General features: G+C 47.5%; 1 protein-coding gene across 8 annotated transcripts in view; it reads left to right on the top strand.

Annotated features, from left to right (window-relative positions):
* Positions 1–17,633, top strand: part of NARS2 (asparaginyl-tRNA synthetase 2, mitochondrial) — a 74,304-nt gene that overhangs the window by 34,011 nt on the left and 22,660 nt on the right. For all 8 annotated transcript variants that reach the window (XR_012763439.1, XR_012763440.1, XM_075416233.1 and 5 more), the window contains exon 7: positions 13,273–13,405. Coding sequence is in view for 6 of the 8 variants with exons in the window: in XM_075416233.1 (XP_075272348.1) it covers positions 13,273–13,405 (133 nt within the window). In the remaining 2 variants the exon portion in view is untranslated. The remainder of the gene's footprint in view (positions 1–13,272; positions 13,406–17,633) is intronic.

Here is a 17,633-nt window from a genome sequence, read left to right as displayed (position 1 = left end):
CCTTGTCCACTGATGCAGTCACTTCTGCTGTCCTTGCGGAGTGTTCATCTGCAGCCCCCAGGCTATCATCTGAATACCTGTGCCTGCGTGTTGCCCAGGGCTCCGTTGTATGGCTGGGCTGCTTGGTGCTATTTCTGATAACGGGGAAGAGCCGTGAGCCATTTATAAGCTGTGAGTTTTTAACCTTTTTCTTTGAGGAAGAGTAGGGAGAGAGGTGTTCTGCGTTTATTGGCTGGCTGCTTTGCTGTGTATCTTGTTCTTGAAGGCAAGGCCAGAAAGTTTCATGTTGTCTCTCAGTAGGACTCGAACAGCCTAGTTGGCACGACTCCTCGTTTCATTGTACTTCATCTTGGCAGTGACGGCATCTAGGTTGACTGCTCATGGCGTCTGAATCATTGTCAGCTGCTATAAATCTATAGGCTCTTTAAGGTCTCCAGAAAAGTATTCACTCAGTAATACAGCTCTGTCCTTTAGTCTTCTCAGTCTCGGATGAGTCAGTAACCGATGTATGTGGTAGAAGTTTGTAGGACTGTGTGTGTCCCAATAACTGGTTTTAAATGTCACTGGTTTGCTGTGGAGTCCTTGTGGTATTTCCTTGCCCCGTGATCCTACGGTGAGGACAAAGGCCCCTCTGGGGACCTGAACTAGGCTGGAGGGTCTGTGACAGCTGAAGATGATTCAGAGGCATGCTGGAGACAGCCAAAACCAATTGTTACCAAGAAATACAACTCACTGGCTGTATTTACTCTTTTTTTCCCCCTTTCATGCGTCTGCATTTGCCACAAGCTCTACCTGCTCCTCTCAGCCTCTCTTGTTCATCTCGCCTTCTTTTGAAGTTCCCTGCAAATGGGTAAAGGGCTCAAGGGCAACCAAATAGCAGCCTTCTAGGACCTGTGAGGAGGTTCTCAAGAAGAGAAGCCCACTCTTTGCAATGGTGAATGACAGGAGGACAAGAGACATTGGGGATAAGTTGAAACGAGAATTTCTGAGTGGATATATGGGTCAAAAAAGTCACTAAGAGATAAGTCAAGCAATGGAAAAGATTACTGAGGGAGACCGTGCACTCTTCATCCTTACAGGTTTTCGAGACTCAGACAGGTAAAGCCTTGAGTAACCTGGTCTGGCCTCCTTACTGACCCTGCTTTGAGCAGAAGACTGGACCAGTGACCTCCTGAGGTCCCTTCTGTCCTGAAGGAGGCAGGAGACTCACATGGATGAGCAAGGAGCTTCTAGCAGAACTCAGATGGAAGAGAAAGATCTATGGAAGGTGGCAAGAAGGATAGGTCACTGGGAGGGAATACAGGAATGTTGTCAGAGCATGCAGGGATGCAATGAAGAAGGCTAAGGTCCACCTGTAATTAAATCTGGCAAGGGATGTGAAAGACAACAAGAAGGGCTTCTTCCAGTACATCAGCAGCAAATGGAAGACTAGGGATAATGTGGGGCCGCTGCTGAATGAGGCGGGTGTCCTGGTGACGGAGGACACAGAGAAGGCAGAGTTACTGAATGACTTCCTTGCTTCAGTCTTCATTTCTAAGACCATCCCTCAGGAATCCCAGGCCCCGGAGGTAAGAGAGGAAGCCTACAGAGAGGATGACCTTCCTTTGGTCGAGGAGGACTGTGTGAGGGGTCATTTAAGCAATCTGGACACCCACAAATCCATGGGCCCTGATGGAATGCACCCACGAGTGCTGAGGGAACTGACAGATGTCATTGCTGAGCCACTCTCCATCATTTTTGAAAGGTCCTGGAGGACAGCACAGGTGCCCGAGGACTTGAGGAAAGTCAATGTCACTCCAATCTTCAAAAAGGGCAAGAAGGAGGACCCAGGGAATTACAGGCCAGTCAGCTTCACCTCCATCCCGGGAAAAGTGTTGGAGCAGCTCATTCTGGCTGTCATCTCTAAGCAAGTGGAGGAAAAGAAGGTTTATCAAGAGTAGTCAACATGGATTCACCAAGGGGAAATCATGCCTGACCAATCTGATAGCTTTCTACAATGGCATATGACTGGCTGGGTAGAGGAGGGAAGAGCAGTGGATGTTGTCTACCTCGACTTCAGCAAGGCTTTTGACACTGTCTCCTATAACATCCTCGTAGGCAAGCTCAAGAAGTGTGGGCTAGATGAATGGACAGTGAGGTGGATGGAGAACTGGCTGAATGGCAGAGCTTAGAGGGTTGTCATCAGCGGCGCTGAGTCTAGTTGGAGGCCTGTAAGTAGTAGTGTCCCTCAGGGGTCAGTACTTGGCCCAGTCTTCTTCAACTTCTTCATCAGTGATCTGGGTGAAGGACAGAGTGTACCCTCAGCAAGTTTGCTGATGACACAAAGCTGGGAAGAGTGGTGGATACACCAGAAGGCTGTGCTGCCATTCAGCGAGATCTGGACAGGCTGGAGGGTTGGGCAGAGAGGAACCTGATGAGGTTCAACAAGGGCAATTGCAGGGTCCTGCACCTGGGGAGGAACAACCCCATGCACCAGTACAGGCTTGGGGCGCACCTGTTGGGGAGCAGCTCTGTGGAGAGGGACCTGGGTGTCCTGGTGGACGACAAGTTGACCATGAGGTAGCAGTGTGCCCTGGCTGCCAAGAAGGCCAATGGTATCCTGGGATGCATTAGGAAGAGTGTGGCCAACAGGACGAGGGAGGTTCTTCTCCCCCTCTCCTCTGCCCTAGTGAGGCCCCATCTGCAGTACTGTGTCCAGTTCTGGGCTCCCCAGTTCAAGAAAGATGAGGAACTACTGGAGAGAGTCCAGAGGAAGGCTATGAAGATGCTGAGGGAACTGGAGCATCTCTCCTACGAGGAAAGGCTGGGGGAGCTGGGCTTGTTGAGCCTGAAGAAGAGAAGGTTGCGAGGGGACCTAATAAATGCTTACAAATATCTGAAGGGTGGGTGTCAGGAGGATGGGGCCAGACTCTTTTCAGTGGTGCCCAGTGACAGGACAAGGGGCAACGGGCACAAACTGAAGCCGAGGAATTTCCAGCTGAACATGAGGAAGAACTTCTTCCCTCTGAGAGTGACGGAGCCCTGGCCCAGGCTGCCCAGGGAGGTTGTGGAGTCTCCTTCTCTGGAGATATTCTTCAAACCCTGGCTGGACGCGGTCCTGTGCAGCCTGCTCTGGGTGACCCTGCTTTGGCAGGGGGTTGGACCTGGTGATCCACAGAGGTCCCTTCCAACCCCGAACATTCTGTGATTCTGTGAATTATTCTGTCATTCTAAGTTTATTCTTGGCTTCGTTCGCAGTTTTCTCTCCACCAATCTCAGCCACAAGACCATCTTGGTGAATTCGCTCTCTAGTTCACTTTCAGTTCAACATCTCTCCCCAGGACCTGTATTTTTGTGCCTGACTTAAAAGCTCAGCCTTGCGTACGGACATCTGCCTGTTAATGTCTGGCTCTTAAACTTGGTTTAGTTGGAAGATAAACAATCCCACTCCCCTCTCCTCCAGCACATCCCTTATTTTCTGAACCATCATGGATTTTGCTACTATTCTGCCTATTCCAGATATTCTCTGCAATCCTGAAACTGATTTTTGTGGTTGCACAGAGGCTCTAACAAAATCTCAGTCACCCAGACCGTTTTAGCTGTGTCTGCCTGAGTCGTAGAGCTGAACGCAGTGAATTTCCTGCTGGTTGCAGAAGCTGCTGAAATCGCAGTGATTTCACTTTTATAATGCCAGTACTTGACTGCTTTTCAAAGCACGGAAGAGAGATGGAGAGAGATAGCTGTCATTTCGGGTTGGTGCTTGAGAAAACACTGCAGAGATGAAAAGAGAGGTGTTTGAGGCTGCCTTCCGTAGAAGAGGCTTCGTTTTCAGTAGTCTGGCAAATGCAGACTGGAAATTTGATTCCAAGATGCCTTGCTAATGATGGAATGGATTGCATTGTCTGCAAGGAAATATTTGCTCTACATTGTACAATTTTAAGTACTTTTGAATGCAGCTGCAGGAATGATGTCCAGTTGTGTAACATTCCTGTTGCTAAGAATTAACAAAAATAAGTGTAATTATTTATCTTGGATGCCTGAAAATAATCTCTGACATTTCTTGCACATTTGTTGGAGTCTGACTCACAACGCAGACTCTTATAATTAGCACAGTAACTTCCATTAATTAGGCTGACACTCAATTGGAGCTATAAAAAGCAACCGTGACATGTCTGTTTTGAATCAATTACCGCATGCTTCAGTCTGGTTCATGACTGCTGCAGTGATTGTTAATGACTTTCTATTACTGGGAGGCTCAATACATGAACGCGGTAGGTACAACAGTGAGCCGGGAGTCTCTTGGCTGCTCACAGAATCACAGAACGGTCGGGGTTGGAAGGGACCTCTGTGGGTCACCCAGTCCAGCCCCCTGCCGAAGCAGGGTCACCCAGAGCAGGCTGCACAGGACCTTGTCCAGCCGGGTCTTGAATATCTCCAGAGAAGGAGACTCCACCACCTCCCTGGGCAGCCTGTTCCAGTGCTCCGTCAACCTCAGAGTGAAGAAGCTCTTCCTCGTGTTCAGGTGGAACTTACTGAGCTCTCAGTAAATTTTTTTGAAAAATCATCTTTCCAAGGGATACTTGTCCCATTTGTGGCAGCTTCTGAGGGAATTACTACTGACCTAGCAATTCCCTAAATAAGCAGAATTTTGCTCTCCTGAAGTCCAAAGTCCAAACAGCTCTGCTGTTTACCTTCCCAGTCCTCCTCTGGACCCTGAACTGTTGTGAGGACTGCAGCCCAAGTGACCACATTCACCCCCAGTTCTTCCCTGTTTGTGAGCAGGTCAGTCAGAGCTTTACTGTCCGTGTGGATATGCTGCTGATTCTTTCTCCCTCTCCACCTTTTTGGGAGAGGAAGCAGGTAGTCCCCTCTCAAGAAGCACAGTGAATGTGCTGAGAGTAGCTGCAGTACAGCCACGGCCCTGGGGTCCACGCACGAAGGGCTGAGTATAATCCCAGCAGTGTCTTGGACTATGTGCTCTTTATTTTATCTCCTGGCTGTGAAAACAAAGTGCAGGTGGCAACAGAATGGGTTTTGTGCTCATCTGGTGAAAGGTGTCATCAGCTGAAATTCTTGGTCCTCCTTTTACAAGTACACTATGATAAACCATTCTGTTTCTGTCTTAAATCCGGTACACTGTCCCTTTTCCTTCTCTGAACATCTTGTCCTCCCTATTCAAAGCAGTAGTAGGTGCCACGGATCCACAGAATGGTTTGGGTTGGAAGGGAACTGATAGATCACCCAGTTCCAACCCCCCTGCCATGGGCAGGGACCACTTCCACCAGCCCAGGGTGCTCCAAGCCTGGTCCAGCCTGGTCTTGAACACTGCCAGGGAGGGGGCAGCCACAGCTTTCTGGGCAACCTGGGCCAGGGCCTCACCACCCTCAGAGTGAAGAGTCTGTTCTTTACATCTGATCTAAATCTAGGACCCGTGTCAGAAGATCCCAGCACCCAGGTTTGTGTAGGGCCTTGCAGCTTAGCTTTGTGCGTCTGCCGAGAAGAAACCGTGGGAGCTGCAGGGGGTTAAGAAGCTGGCTCTGGAATTACAGTAGGGCTGTTACAACCCTCTGCCACGTGTTCCCTGTGCTGTAGTAGCCACATTCATGGTGGCTTCTGTGAACTTGTTTTACTTTACGAGTGAGGCGGGTGAAAAGCCCACAGGCGGTCTGTTACTGCAGCTGCGCTGACCATCGGTGTCTTTCAACAGCGTGGTAGACCTTGGTAGCTTACGAGAGCACGAATGTGCCTTGTATTCAGGCAGCAGCTCCTGCTTCTCAGGAAGCCTCTGTGCCTCAAGAAGTGTCTCTGGTGTGAGATGTTTAGGCAGGCAGCTTCATCCCTCTTTGCTCCCGCAGTTTTCCTTAAAATAGGTGCACAGATCAGTAGCGTGCGCTCTGAATTTCTTCAAGGGTTTGCTGTTGTTGCCCTGAAGTAGAATATGGATGTAGATACATGTCATAGTAGCTGGAACGTGTTGCATTTAATATATCTTCTAGTAATTGTTTTTTTAGTGTAGTTATTTACTTTCTTTAGTTGTTGTGGAATTTGAGGCCTTTGAGATTTTGAATAGCTACATCCAAACTATGCAGTGTGGCCTGAGCCATGGTTCCCTTTGTGCAGTAATGCACTCACCGATGCAGTTTCTTGCTGTGATTCATATTGGCGGAGTTTGTAGAACCAGTGTCCATCTGGAAAAAAAAAAATATTAAAAAAAAAATCCTCTTCAATAGCTATGATAATGCGGTTCCTGGAGAACGTGTTTTTTCCACTCTGAAAGGAAAAAGATTTAAATGCAGTTGCTCCCCCCCGTCCCCCAAGTTGGTAATGTGTTTTTACAGCTTAGAGTAAGAGTCACTGGGATCATTAGGTTGTGAAGAACATCTTTACTCCCTGTTTTATTTCAATCTTTGAAACATTTTATGCAACTCCTTTGTAGAAGATCTCGGTTCGCTAGGGCATGGGAAATGGTTATTTGAATAAATGCTCAACTACCCTGGTGGCTTTCATCAACCCAGCTTGAGTTACCATTGCTAATCAGTTGTTTTGTTGACTTTAATTAGAAATAATAATATCAAAACTAGGACAAAACAAGACTCCACTGAGAATAAAGTACAACAGTGTCTCAGAAAAGGGCGGAGGACCCAGGCTGATGAGATCTTTGAGCCTGGAGCAGAAGACACTGTACGGCTCTGAGTAACTCTTGTTTCCTTTGCCTCGCTTTTCCCCTGTTCTCCTGCCAGCTGTAAACGAACCATACAGTGTGTGTAAAGTGTAATAAGCAAAATGCGGGGTGCTTTGCCAGATAATTAGGGTGTATGGGTCACGTTGTTAATTACTCAGGTGTGCCTGGATAGTTTTCAAGCAGAGGTGGAGAGCCCGGGGAGGATCCTCGTCCCGTCTTCTTTTCTCGCCGCGGAAGCCGGAGCAGAGAGCGTGGCGGGAGGGTTCTGCGGGCATGGTGGGACTCTGCCCTTCGGAGGCTGCAGCGAGGGAAGTGGCTGCGTTGCTTCAGTCCGATGGGCTGAGGGGGAAGGTTGGCACTTCCCAGTCCCTGTCTGGGAACTTAGCCATTTTTTTTCCATTTTAATTCAGGTATTTCTTTTTGGCTCATTACAAAAGGAAGGACTTCTCGTCGCAGTGCGAACTGAAACCTTAGCGCTCAGCACACCAGCTCTGCCCAGGCCTAAGCCTCATGGACTGCTGTAAAAGCCCTCGTCAGTGTGCGGCTTTTCTCATCTACGCTGCCTTGGAGAGCAGACAGAAGTGGCACATTCTATCAGGAATTTTTTAAAACTCCTTTTCCTGCTTTTTTTCTAGATAAAATTCAGTCCCATCCCCCTTTGTCGCCTTTCCACCAGAATCATGCATTTTCATTGTGCAAGATCCAAACCACCAAACAATACTAATGGGAGTATTATTTTTACATTGAGGTTAAAAACCAGGAATTTCTGTCCAATGCTGAGGTTTCATTTTAACACAGTAAGTCCAGCTCAAGGATGTAAAACACTCTCCCTCTTCTCCAAGCTGCTGGGCACCCGTACCTCACTGGCATCGTTAGGAGCCCTGGGTCTCCAGGTCCTTTAAAAACTAGACCCTGGAGGCATTGGATCGGTATGTTTGAAGGGTTGTCTGCGTGCGCGTGGTTTCTTGCATCGGGCCAGAATATCTTTCAAGGTAGAAATTTCAGCATGCCAGAACAATCCCAGTCACGTGTGGGTCAAGCACTGCAGCCAGCTGGTGTCTCCTGGCAGCTGAGCAAAGTCATCTGCTTGTTTCGATGGAGCGGGCAGGTCCTCCATTCTCAAAATGAATATGGTCGTGCCGGAACAGAGTGCAATTAATTGGAATGGCTCACTTTATTAATTTCTTTCCTTCCTGAGGGAAAGGGCGGCGTGCCTGATGAAGCTAAGCTCCTGGGATTTAGGGTCACCTTGCTCTCCTCTCCTCCTCTGCTGACATCATGCATCGTTTTGTCCTTGGGATAGAAGCTATTTTTTCTAGATTTTCTTGCAATCTAGATTTTAGTGTGTGTTTTGGGGAGGGTGTTGGTGGACAGTGGGGGGGACACACACATACTGTGTGGAAGGATCCCGTGCTGTGTTCATTTAGCATGGCCAAAGAGAAGATTTGGCACAAACCACCTTCCAGCTTAGCTCTTCACTGCAGACCATGTCTGAGTAATCACTGAATTTGTCTTTATGCAGACACCTGTAGTATTTTGGGGTGAGAACAAGGGCACCGTGCAAATGAATAGCTGTGTGTACTGGTGTGGGTTGGTGCTTAACTCTGAGTCACAACCACCAGCTTCTGCCTCCAGCTGTGTCACTGCAGTGCGGTGTGACCTTGGCATGGGCTGCAGGCTGACTGTGCGGGGATTGCATCTTCTTGATTAATAGCCTTGCTCGGAGTTGTGTCCCCTCGGTTCGACAGCACAAATACATCTTTATTACCCCGGTAGCAGCGTGGAGTCCTGGCTCAGAAAGGGAGCGCAATCCATTCTTGGCTTGGGAACCATCGGCACAATTAATTATATTTGGATTGCAGTGTAAAAATTGCCAGTAAGGCAGAGACGCCCCAGCCTACAAACAGTGCATGAGTTTAATTAAAAGGATGATTTTAAGCAGCTTTGGGCGCAGATACTGTATACTTCTCTGTTGGTTTCTATCACTGCCTCAATAATGAATTGTCAACGAGTTCAAATGAAATGAGCTTTCATTCTGCGTGGCGTAAAGCTCTCAAAGGGGGAGAGGTAGCTACTTCTGAAGAGGGTTTTAGCAGCGCATAAAATGAGGATGAAAAGGGGAAAGTTTCTCTGTTCCTGGGTGTTTCCAGAGTGGAGATTTTGCTCGGACGTCAAGACCACAAACGCAGCCTGTGCAAGAATGAGCCCCCACCAAGCGATCGTCCGTGCGAAGGACGGCTGTGCTCCGGCAACGCGTCCGATCACCGCTCGCCGCTTCCACAGGGACTCCTGCGAGCCCGTGCCTGGAAGGTGCCGAAGGCCTTCGCTGGGCTGGGGCGAGCAAGCTCGGCGTCTTCCGGGATGGGCCCCTGCTTTTTTGCAGCCTGTCGGTGTGTCGGAGGGAGCGCTGTGGGTATCCTCTTGGCCTCCCCATTAAGCTCTCAGATTTTCCCAGAGAACTGGGCAGAGCCAAATACAGGCCCAGAAAGGGAGCAATTAATTAAGCGGCTCTGTGCCTTCTTCTGGTGTCGACCCCGGCAGCGCCTGTGAACTGCGTAAATGCGCTTGGGATTGCCGTCCAGAGCTCTGATCTGGGTGAAGCTAACTGCAAAGGGACTCGTTTCAAAGCCTCTCTTGTGTCCTTTGGTACAAGGACAGCATTACAGACATTACTGCTCTGCCTCTAATGGCTACGGAAAAGCGCTCAACAGATTACTGGGCTTGCTTTTATTTTTTTTCCCTGCCTGTGTGCATGCTTTTGTTGGAGATGAGGAATTAGCACTACTTTTTTTTTTTAAAAGACTCTCGAGTGCCCACAACCCCAACTGACCTAGGCACTTCTGGAGACTTAGCAAGCGTTTTGAAGTTATTTTTAAATGCTGGAAGTCTTGCAGAGGTCTGGGAATGTTAAATGATTAATTATTTGTGTCGCAGAGCAGAGGAGTCACAGCCTGGACTGAGGTTCCATTGTGCTAGGTGCTGAATGCACACAGAACAGAACGACTGGTCTTGCCCTCGGTACCGTGACATGGGAGTGGAGTCAGCTCCCATCCCTCGGTTTGAATGTGTTTGTACACGCTCAGTGTGATACAGCAGTGTGTAAAATCACAGATATGTTTTTTAATAGCAGGTGAAGTACAAATAAAGGTCAGATGTATGTAGTGTGCATTTGCTCAATGTCTAGAATGGCAGAGCACAGTGAGCAGTATATGAATGCCGGGATGAAAAAGAATTGTTCACGCTCGGAGTTGATAACAGTGACTATGTGTATTTTTAGCTGTGTTTCTCTGTCATGTGCAGGCCTCTGGTCAGTGCTGCATTGCTATTACCAGATGATTTGCATTTACTGCACTCCTTTGATCGCTTTGCCAGCATGACATCTGGCTAGTTTCCTTTTGCCAGGGTCCCAGGATCGTGGTGAAGTTCTCACAGTTATTTGTAGCTGTCTTTTCCCTTTACAACTAGCCTGAGAAATGAAGGATTCCTCCCCTCCCTGCAGATGTGGGTTTATTTTGAGTTTGGGGGTTGGGTTTTTTTTTTCCTCCTTTCTTCCAGGGCAAATTCAGCCCTACACCAGTGGGGTTAGGTTCTCTACAGGCTATCACCAAGCCCTTACGCCTGCTGCTGTTGAGCACCTTGGGATAGTCCGTGAAGTCGCAGCGCTAATAGTTCATTTTGTAAATGTAGGTGGTGCTCGGTGTGCAAGGTAGAGAAGATTGGATGCCAAGAACTGGGAAAAGACCAAAATCGGTTCCTGTGGGCGTTGTTCAGCACTTGTCCTCCCCAAAAGCTCCATCTCGGGCACAGAGAGGCTGAATTCCTGCAGCACAGAATCGATCTGTGACTGTGAAGTGTTTGACCACAGTTGACATCTTGGAGCAAGAAGGTGGTCTTTTTATTACTTTTAGGTATCTTGCAGGTATTTTATTACTTTTAGGTATTTTTCGGTACCTTGCAGCCAGCAAGCCCCTTGGAAGATAAGTGTCTAGTCGTCACTAGTGACTAGCCCACTCAGTGGGCTGCTGAAGGACAGTTCACAGTGCTCATGGTAGCCTGCATTGCTGGCCACTTTTGTCTGCCACGGTGACCTACACTGAGTGAAGAGTCGGTGCCCGCGCATGGACAGCCACAGAAAAATGTGTGTCTCGCTGAAGCCAGGCTGCTGCTCTGTGGGACGGGATCTCCTGCTAGCCAGCTGGTATCGTGCTTTAGATTTAAGTGTTAGTTTTTGAGGACTTCATGCCACGGAGAAATTAGAGACCTGCACATCAAACCTAGCAGTCCTGGGTGGGTACTTCAACAACTGCAAGATTTTCAAAATATCTTTGTCCTGTGTCCATCTGAACTTGTGACTAAACGGATTTACTTAGGGAATATTCTTTCTTTAGCTGAAGAGCCCCAGGTGGAAATATTTTAGCAAAAGCCTGAAACATGGGCACAGGTAGCACGAGAACCTACGTCTCCTGGTTCCCACTGCAGACCAACCTCCGTGGCCTGGCAAGCAGAAGTTTTTGACTGGTTCTGCCTTAAACATTGAACAATTTTGGCCAAGTGACTCATTGTTTCATATTTGTTGTTTGTATTGCTATAGCAGTTAAGACTCTTAAGCTTTGAATCCAAGACCTTGTTGTGCCAGGTGCTTTAGGAACATGGGGAAAAAAAAGCTCACAAAGGCCTCGTGAGGAAGAACGTGCATTTCTGTGTAACCCAAGACAACAGATGGCTACAGATGGGGGAGCGCAAGGAACTGATGAGATAATACTGACCTGTGCAGTGAGTAATAGTCTTGGTACATCGCTTATCTAAACATTGCTGAGGTTTTATAGACACTCTAGCAAAGGGCAGTTTGAAGGAGGATGATCAAGTGACAGCAGAAGTTTACAGTAATGTCGCAGCAAGCGAGAAAGGCAGCAGAGGGAAAAGAGGCATGTTGAAAATGGTGCTTGAGGAAACAGGTTTGCTGCAAAATCTCATTAGCATTGTAGATGCTGTGGTTGGGTATGAGAGAATGCAGGTATGGGGGCAAAGTAGAGACAGAAGGTGTGTTTGTTGGAGCACGGAAGGCAGAGCCAGTGGGGAAAAGAAACCTACAGGCAGGCTACGTATTCAAAATCTTGACCTGGAACTTTCTTCTGGTGTGTTTACTACTAGCAACTCAAGCACGACCAAAGTGCTGTTTCTCTGGATTGTAACTTGTAACCATGTTGTGGCATGAGGGAACAGATGAATGAAGCAGAATGTGTGTGTTCCCTTATTTGCAGCGCAGATGCCTTGGTAAGGGGCAAAGGAAAAATGCTGCTTTTTGTGGCGTTGTTTATTTAAACTTCAGTTTTACAAAATTAGCCTGTGCAGAACCATCGTCGAACATCCTCTCTAAGCTGAAAGCTTTCAGAGCAAGATGCAAGTCAAATGTCAGCCCCAGCAATTAGCATGCATCCTTTCATGAGGGTTAAACTGTGCTTAACCTCTGCTGATCAGATTCTTTTTCTCCTACATGCTGTCTACAGCTAAAAATAATGTCAAGTTAAAGATGTACCAGAGACAGCAGCTGCCCAGTCCATGGTTATTCTGAAGCAGCTTGCTCTCTCCCCAGTCGTGGTTTGCTTCCCATGCAGCGTGGGTGGAAGGACAGCTATCATGGCATCTGTTGGGGAAGCTCTCGCTGGCTTGAGGATGTCCAGGAGCCCAAGTGTTTGTAGCCCACAGTGTGAAGCTTGGAGTGCAACTTCCCCATGGTGAAAATAAGACCTCTAAAGGTGTGTTGCTGTTCGACACAAAGGGTTCATACGAAGGCAGTGGAGAATCAAGAAGGCTTTTGTATCCTGTGTATCGCAGCATGACGTGACTGCAGAATGAGAGAGGATGTATTTAGACTCTCCAGAAGGTTACTGGAGAAATAGCTTCATGGTAGGAAATGCATTGGTTGCTTCAACATAAACTGATACCCCAGATGTGTTCTCTGCAGTAGGGACCCCTTTTCGCTGAACCATTTTTAGCTGTGTGGAAAGAGCCCAGTTCTGTATCTCAAAGGCTCTTTCGGCGATCAACTTTGGTCTTACCGCTAGAGGGGGACTGCACGCTGCAGGCTGTGCGTCCGTCCTACTGGGATCCAGCTGTCCCCTCTCTGTGCCACCGCCAGCCCAGCAGCTCCAGCAGCAGGACCCTCTCTGCTCGGTTGGGCTCTGGGCGGTCACGGCACCCGGTACGGTCGGACCATGCAGCCCCACAAACATGAAGGGATGTGGACGAGGGGAGCTGGACAGGTGCAAAGTCTGGGTGCTTCTCCAATGGTCTGGTGCTGCAGAATGTCATTTTTTCTCCCCACACAGCTACAAGAAGTGTCGTGAGCATTAATGGTGTTCAGTGAAAGCTGAACAGGGTTTGTGCAACCTCGCTGAGTCACAGAGAGGTGTGAATAACCCCTCTTAATGCCCGGCTGCAGCAGTGTAATAGCAGCATACCCAGCAGTGCCGTTAAACTGGTTAAAGATGAACTGGAAACATCAGTGCTCCTAGATCCTGGGAGAAAAGTGAGCTTGTGGATGGGGCTGTCAGCGTAGCAGACTCACTCGTGTGCTGGGCCTGACCTACCTGTTTCTTGTTGCCTTGCAGGGCTTTTACCCACGTGTTCACCTTCGGCCCAACGTTTCGAGCGGAAAACTCGCAGAGTCGCCGGCACCTGGCGGAGTTCTATATGGTGGAGGCTGAGCTGTCCTTCATTGAAAGCCTCCAAGACGTCATGCAGGTAGGCACTGCAAATGTCTGTGCAGCACCAGTGCCAGAGCTTCCTCTTCCTCCCTCAGCTGTGCTCCCTGCCCTCAACTGAGGTTGCAGCTCCTCTTGCCCTGTGTGAGCCAGGTAGAGTATGCACAGGGACTTCCCAAGGATCAGGGTTTGCTCAGCAGAGGTAAGGCCACAGAATTTGGAAGGGAAGATATAGATGCAAACACAGCCCCCACCTGAATGGGAGATTGCACAGTTGGTTATATTGCCAGGAAATGTGTAAATGTGCTTGACTGGTACTAATGAAAGTTGGCAGTCTCCCCTTCAAAACCTTCAGCATCTCTCCGGTGAATCTGAGCAGTATTTATGCATTGTGTCCCTTGGTGTGCTCCGTAAAGAGCTCCTTGAAACCCGCATTGAAAGCTCACATAGAAACAACAGTTCCTGGCATACACTATTCACTGTGGCTTTAGCCGAAGACCGAAATCCTTAGAGTCAGCTAGCTTCTGTTTTTTCAGGATTGACCTCTCGGTTGCAGTTTAACCACATGATGGATGCTGATGCATTTTACTAGTCTCAGCATAAGCCAGCATATGCCCAGTAGGGCTTGTGAGTAAACATCCACACACGATCCCATATATCAGATAAGCTCCTTGGAAAGCTATTGGAGAACTAGCCTTAAAAAGAAGACCTGTGGCATTGGCTGCAGATACAGAAAATAACATCCAGGTGGTGGTTGCTTCAGCCTGGATCATATACAGTCTACAGAGTCAGTATGGCCTGACAGCAGAGCTGACATACTCCCTCTTGTGTGTGCTGCTTCTGCGTCTTGGATGTCTGGATGGTCCTGGAATGTGTGGACTGACCCGTTGGGAATCTCTGAACTCCATCATTAATAGCATCCCGCTCCTTTTTTCTCTCTCCTTTTCTCCAGAAAAACTTTGTGTATTCTTAGAGCATAGCATATGTATATGTTTATTATGCCTTACTTCCTGAGCCCCCTGTTTCTCTAGATAATCAGGAGCTGATTGAAATCTTCACTGCTTTCATCTGGTATAATAAGCAGGGTCTTCTGTTAAGTGGTGTTTGAGCCCTGGAGTACAGCATGAATACATTTATACTCTTGTGCCAAGAACCCTAATTTCTTGACTTTCGAAGTATAGACAGCCAGTTCAGACAATACAGAGAATTAGATCTCAGAACTGTTCTGGGATGTGTAGGGCTTTTATTTGTAGGGAAAGGAGGAACTTCCCCCCTTGGCTTGGCTTTTGTTGTTGTTAAACAGCTTGTGAAGTCTCAGCTTGTGCTCTCCTCTTTCTTGTCTTCCCTCTGTCCCAAAGTCTTTGATAAGCATCTTTCCCTGTAACAAAGTCTCCTGGCAGTCATCGTTTTGCATTCCTTATAGTGAGTCTACATTGCAACATGCTTGCTTTTGTGATGTTCTCATTTGCAGAAGTGGAATTCCCGTTTATTTATTTTTAAATCCTTGGGCAATCTCTCTCAAAAAAAAACAAAACAAAACAAACCCAAACAAAAAACTGACAGCTGCTCTAAAGCCTAAGTTAAGTTTCTTTTTCCCTGCATAACTGACCTAAATCCAGTGTTCTCTCATGTGTCTGCCCGTTGGGCATTTTGTCTGTTTGTCGTCATCTGCAAGTTCTTTGTTCAGTGCAAAACGCCCAGTTGAAAGCCTTGGGGGCTATTGGCCAGGGATAGCATCTGAACTTTGTCCTCACATAAAGAGCTGGATTGTTTAATATTTATTTTTAAAATTGGTATTCAACATTTGGACTGAATATCTCTAGTTTCAGTACGTTAGTGTGCTGGGAATGCTCAGCTTCTTCAGGGACATCTTGAAGTATTTGCTTATACACCATTACAGAAGAGCCTTGCTACAAAGCTGTACGTGTTTACCATTCACTGATGAGGCTTGAGATCTTCCTCTCAGCCAAAGCTACAAAAGAAGCATAGCTTTCCTTACAAAATGAAAGAAGGGAGAAGATTTAAGGACAACCATTACATGTATTTAGGCCTTTTTTCCCCACTGTAATTGCACAGAGTAGTGCTCAGTTATTCCTCAAATAGTAGCACAGTTCTTGGGAAGTCTCATGTGCCTTGATCATTCAGTCTAAATTTCTTTGCTGTGCTAAAAAGAGTTTTAGTGTTACAAAGAAGCCTGAGCTCTCACAATACTGGTTTCACAATACTTTCTGTGGAAAGTCCCATGTGCTCAGGGCAGTACTCTATGCTGCATGCCTGGGTACTTTAGTGTACAGGGTGTACGTAAGTGTATCTGAGGAGAGGCCTCTGGTGGCCCTTTTGCAGAAGAGTCTAGTCAAGAAGTTGGGTCAAGTTGCCCCAAGGCACTCTTCCTCCACACTGGATGAGAGAGAGAGGGAGTTAGATGGTCAGGTAAGACAGTGGAGGGGGTTCAATTTGTATGGAAGTGTCTGGACTCACTAGAGCCATCGCCCCTCTAGTCCCTGAAGTCCAAGGTCTCCAGTCTCATCTGTCCCCTGAGATCCCTGCAGCCACCTTCTCTCTCTTCAGTGCTCTGTCACGTAGCCGCGTTTGTAGATCTTCTCTTTTTCTTTCCACTGTCTTGGCAGTGCAGTGGATTTAAAGGATGCCACTTCGCTCATGACGCTAATGGGGTCTCAAAGAGGCCATATGGTGCAGTTGTTATCGAATTTCATTAAACACACATGCAAAACCGTGCTAACAATAACATTAGTTAGGCTGTAAAGTTAGGAAATGCCAGAAGGAAGTTTCCCTGAGGGCAGTTTTGGGAGTTTATGCATAGTGTTAGTTTTCCTTAACAAGATCACATTCTACCACCACTGTCCCTTTAAGAGATGGAGAATACATCTCTTTAAGATGGAGAATACAGTTTAACACACAGTATTTAAACTCTGTCCTGAGGGCAGAAGTATTGTCTTCCGCTGGTTATGTACTTCATCAACATTCATTTGCTGTCATTAGAGCCCCGTGACATGGAGCATTATTACCTCTGTTGTATGGAAGGGAATTCAGGCATGAAATGAAACCAGCAGTAGCACTGATTTGGGGTGCCAGTTTCAGGGATCGTAGAACTGAAACGCGGATGTGGTTTGATTTCCAGAATAGTTTACACTCAGAGTACTTTCTGTTTTCAGTGCCAAGGCTAAGACAGTTGGGCAAAATCTGACTGCAGTCTCAAAGGAACAAACACTGGTAATCACATGGCAAAGGTTTGTTCCAAGTGTCTGGTGCAGCGCTCTTTGGGGACATTGGGGTGTCTGCAGGGCTATAGGTTCCTTCTCTGAAGTGGCATCCAGCTGCCATAGCTGAGGCTCTTTCTGTTTCCGAACTTCCATCACCATTTATTGTTGAGCTTCACTAGCCAGTGAAGCAGTGGGCTGACAGACAAGAGTCTCCTTCCTTTCCTACAACAGCATCTCCAGAGTGGGTCCTGAGCTGTTGGTTACATAGCTGAGAGAGAGGACTTTATGACCAAGATCAGGGGTGAATCTCCCCTCAGTGTCTGTGTGTATATGTGCGCACACGTACGGTGAGTGTGAGCAAGCATGAAGGCAAGAAATAATGGTCCACTTGGTGAAGGTTTCGTATGTAAATACCCTGTCACCTACACTGCATCCATATGCATGGCCCAGGTAAATGCATAAACAAAAATCCTACTGGCAGTTCTTGTGATTTTTCTGAAAGTGTCTTATGTAATAAAGATGGTCATTTGATCCCTTCTTGTGCACAGCACCTCCAGTTGCTGCTGCTGACACGTACCGCTGTTTTGTTCATGATTTCCTCTGTTTCAACTCTGGTGACAATTTTATTTGGGAAGAGGGTAAGTTGCAGCATCAAAAGATCCAAGTTAAGATTAAACAGCACAGTTGGGAGATGCTCCTAATCAAAATGGGACAGTTAACCATTCAGTTCCCCAGCAACTTTGGGGAGGGCTAGGACTGGTACTGTTGAACATCTTTGGAAGGTGAAAATTAAGAGGTGAAGACTGGGTGGGATGAGGGAGAAGAGAAAACTTCTACCTCGGTCCTTCTCACCTGCCATCCTGCCAGCACAATTTCTACATTTCCGTTATGAAGCAACCAGGTTACTGGGCTTTTGGGCAGCAAGAGTCCCACCTCTGAGATGAGCTACTTGCGGTGATTCCTATGGCTTTTTCCCTGCAGAAGTCTCCTGTCAAACATGTTTCGTACAGGATACATTCAAACCAATCGCTTGGCCTGATCTCCAGC

The sequence above is a fragment of the Opisthocomus hoazin genome, chromosome 1 (genome assembly GCF_030867145.1).
Source record: "Opisthocomus hoazin isolate bOpiHoa1 chromosome 1, bOpiHoa1.hap1, whole genome shotgun sequence".
Lineage (NCBI taxonomy): Eukaryota > Metazoa > Chordata > Aves > Opisthocomiformes > Opisthocomidae > Opisthocomus > Opisthocomus hoazin.
This window is presented reverse-complemented; position numbering and strand designations above follow the sequence as displayed.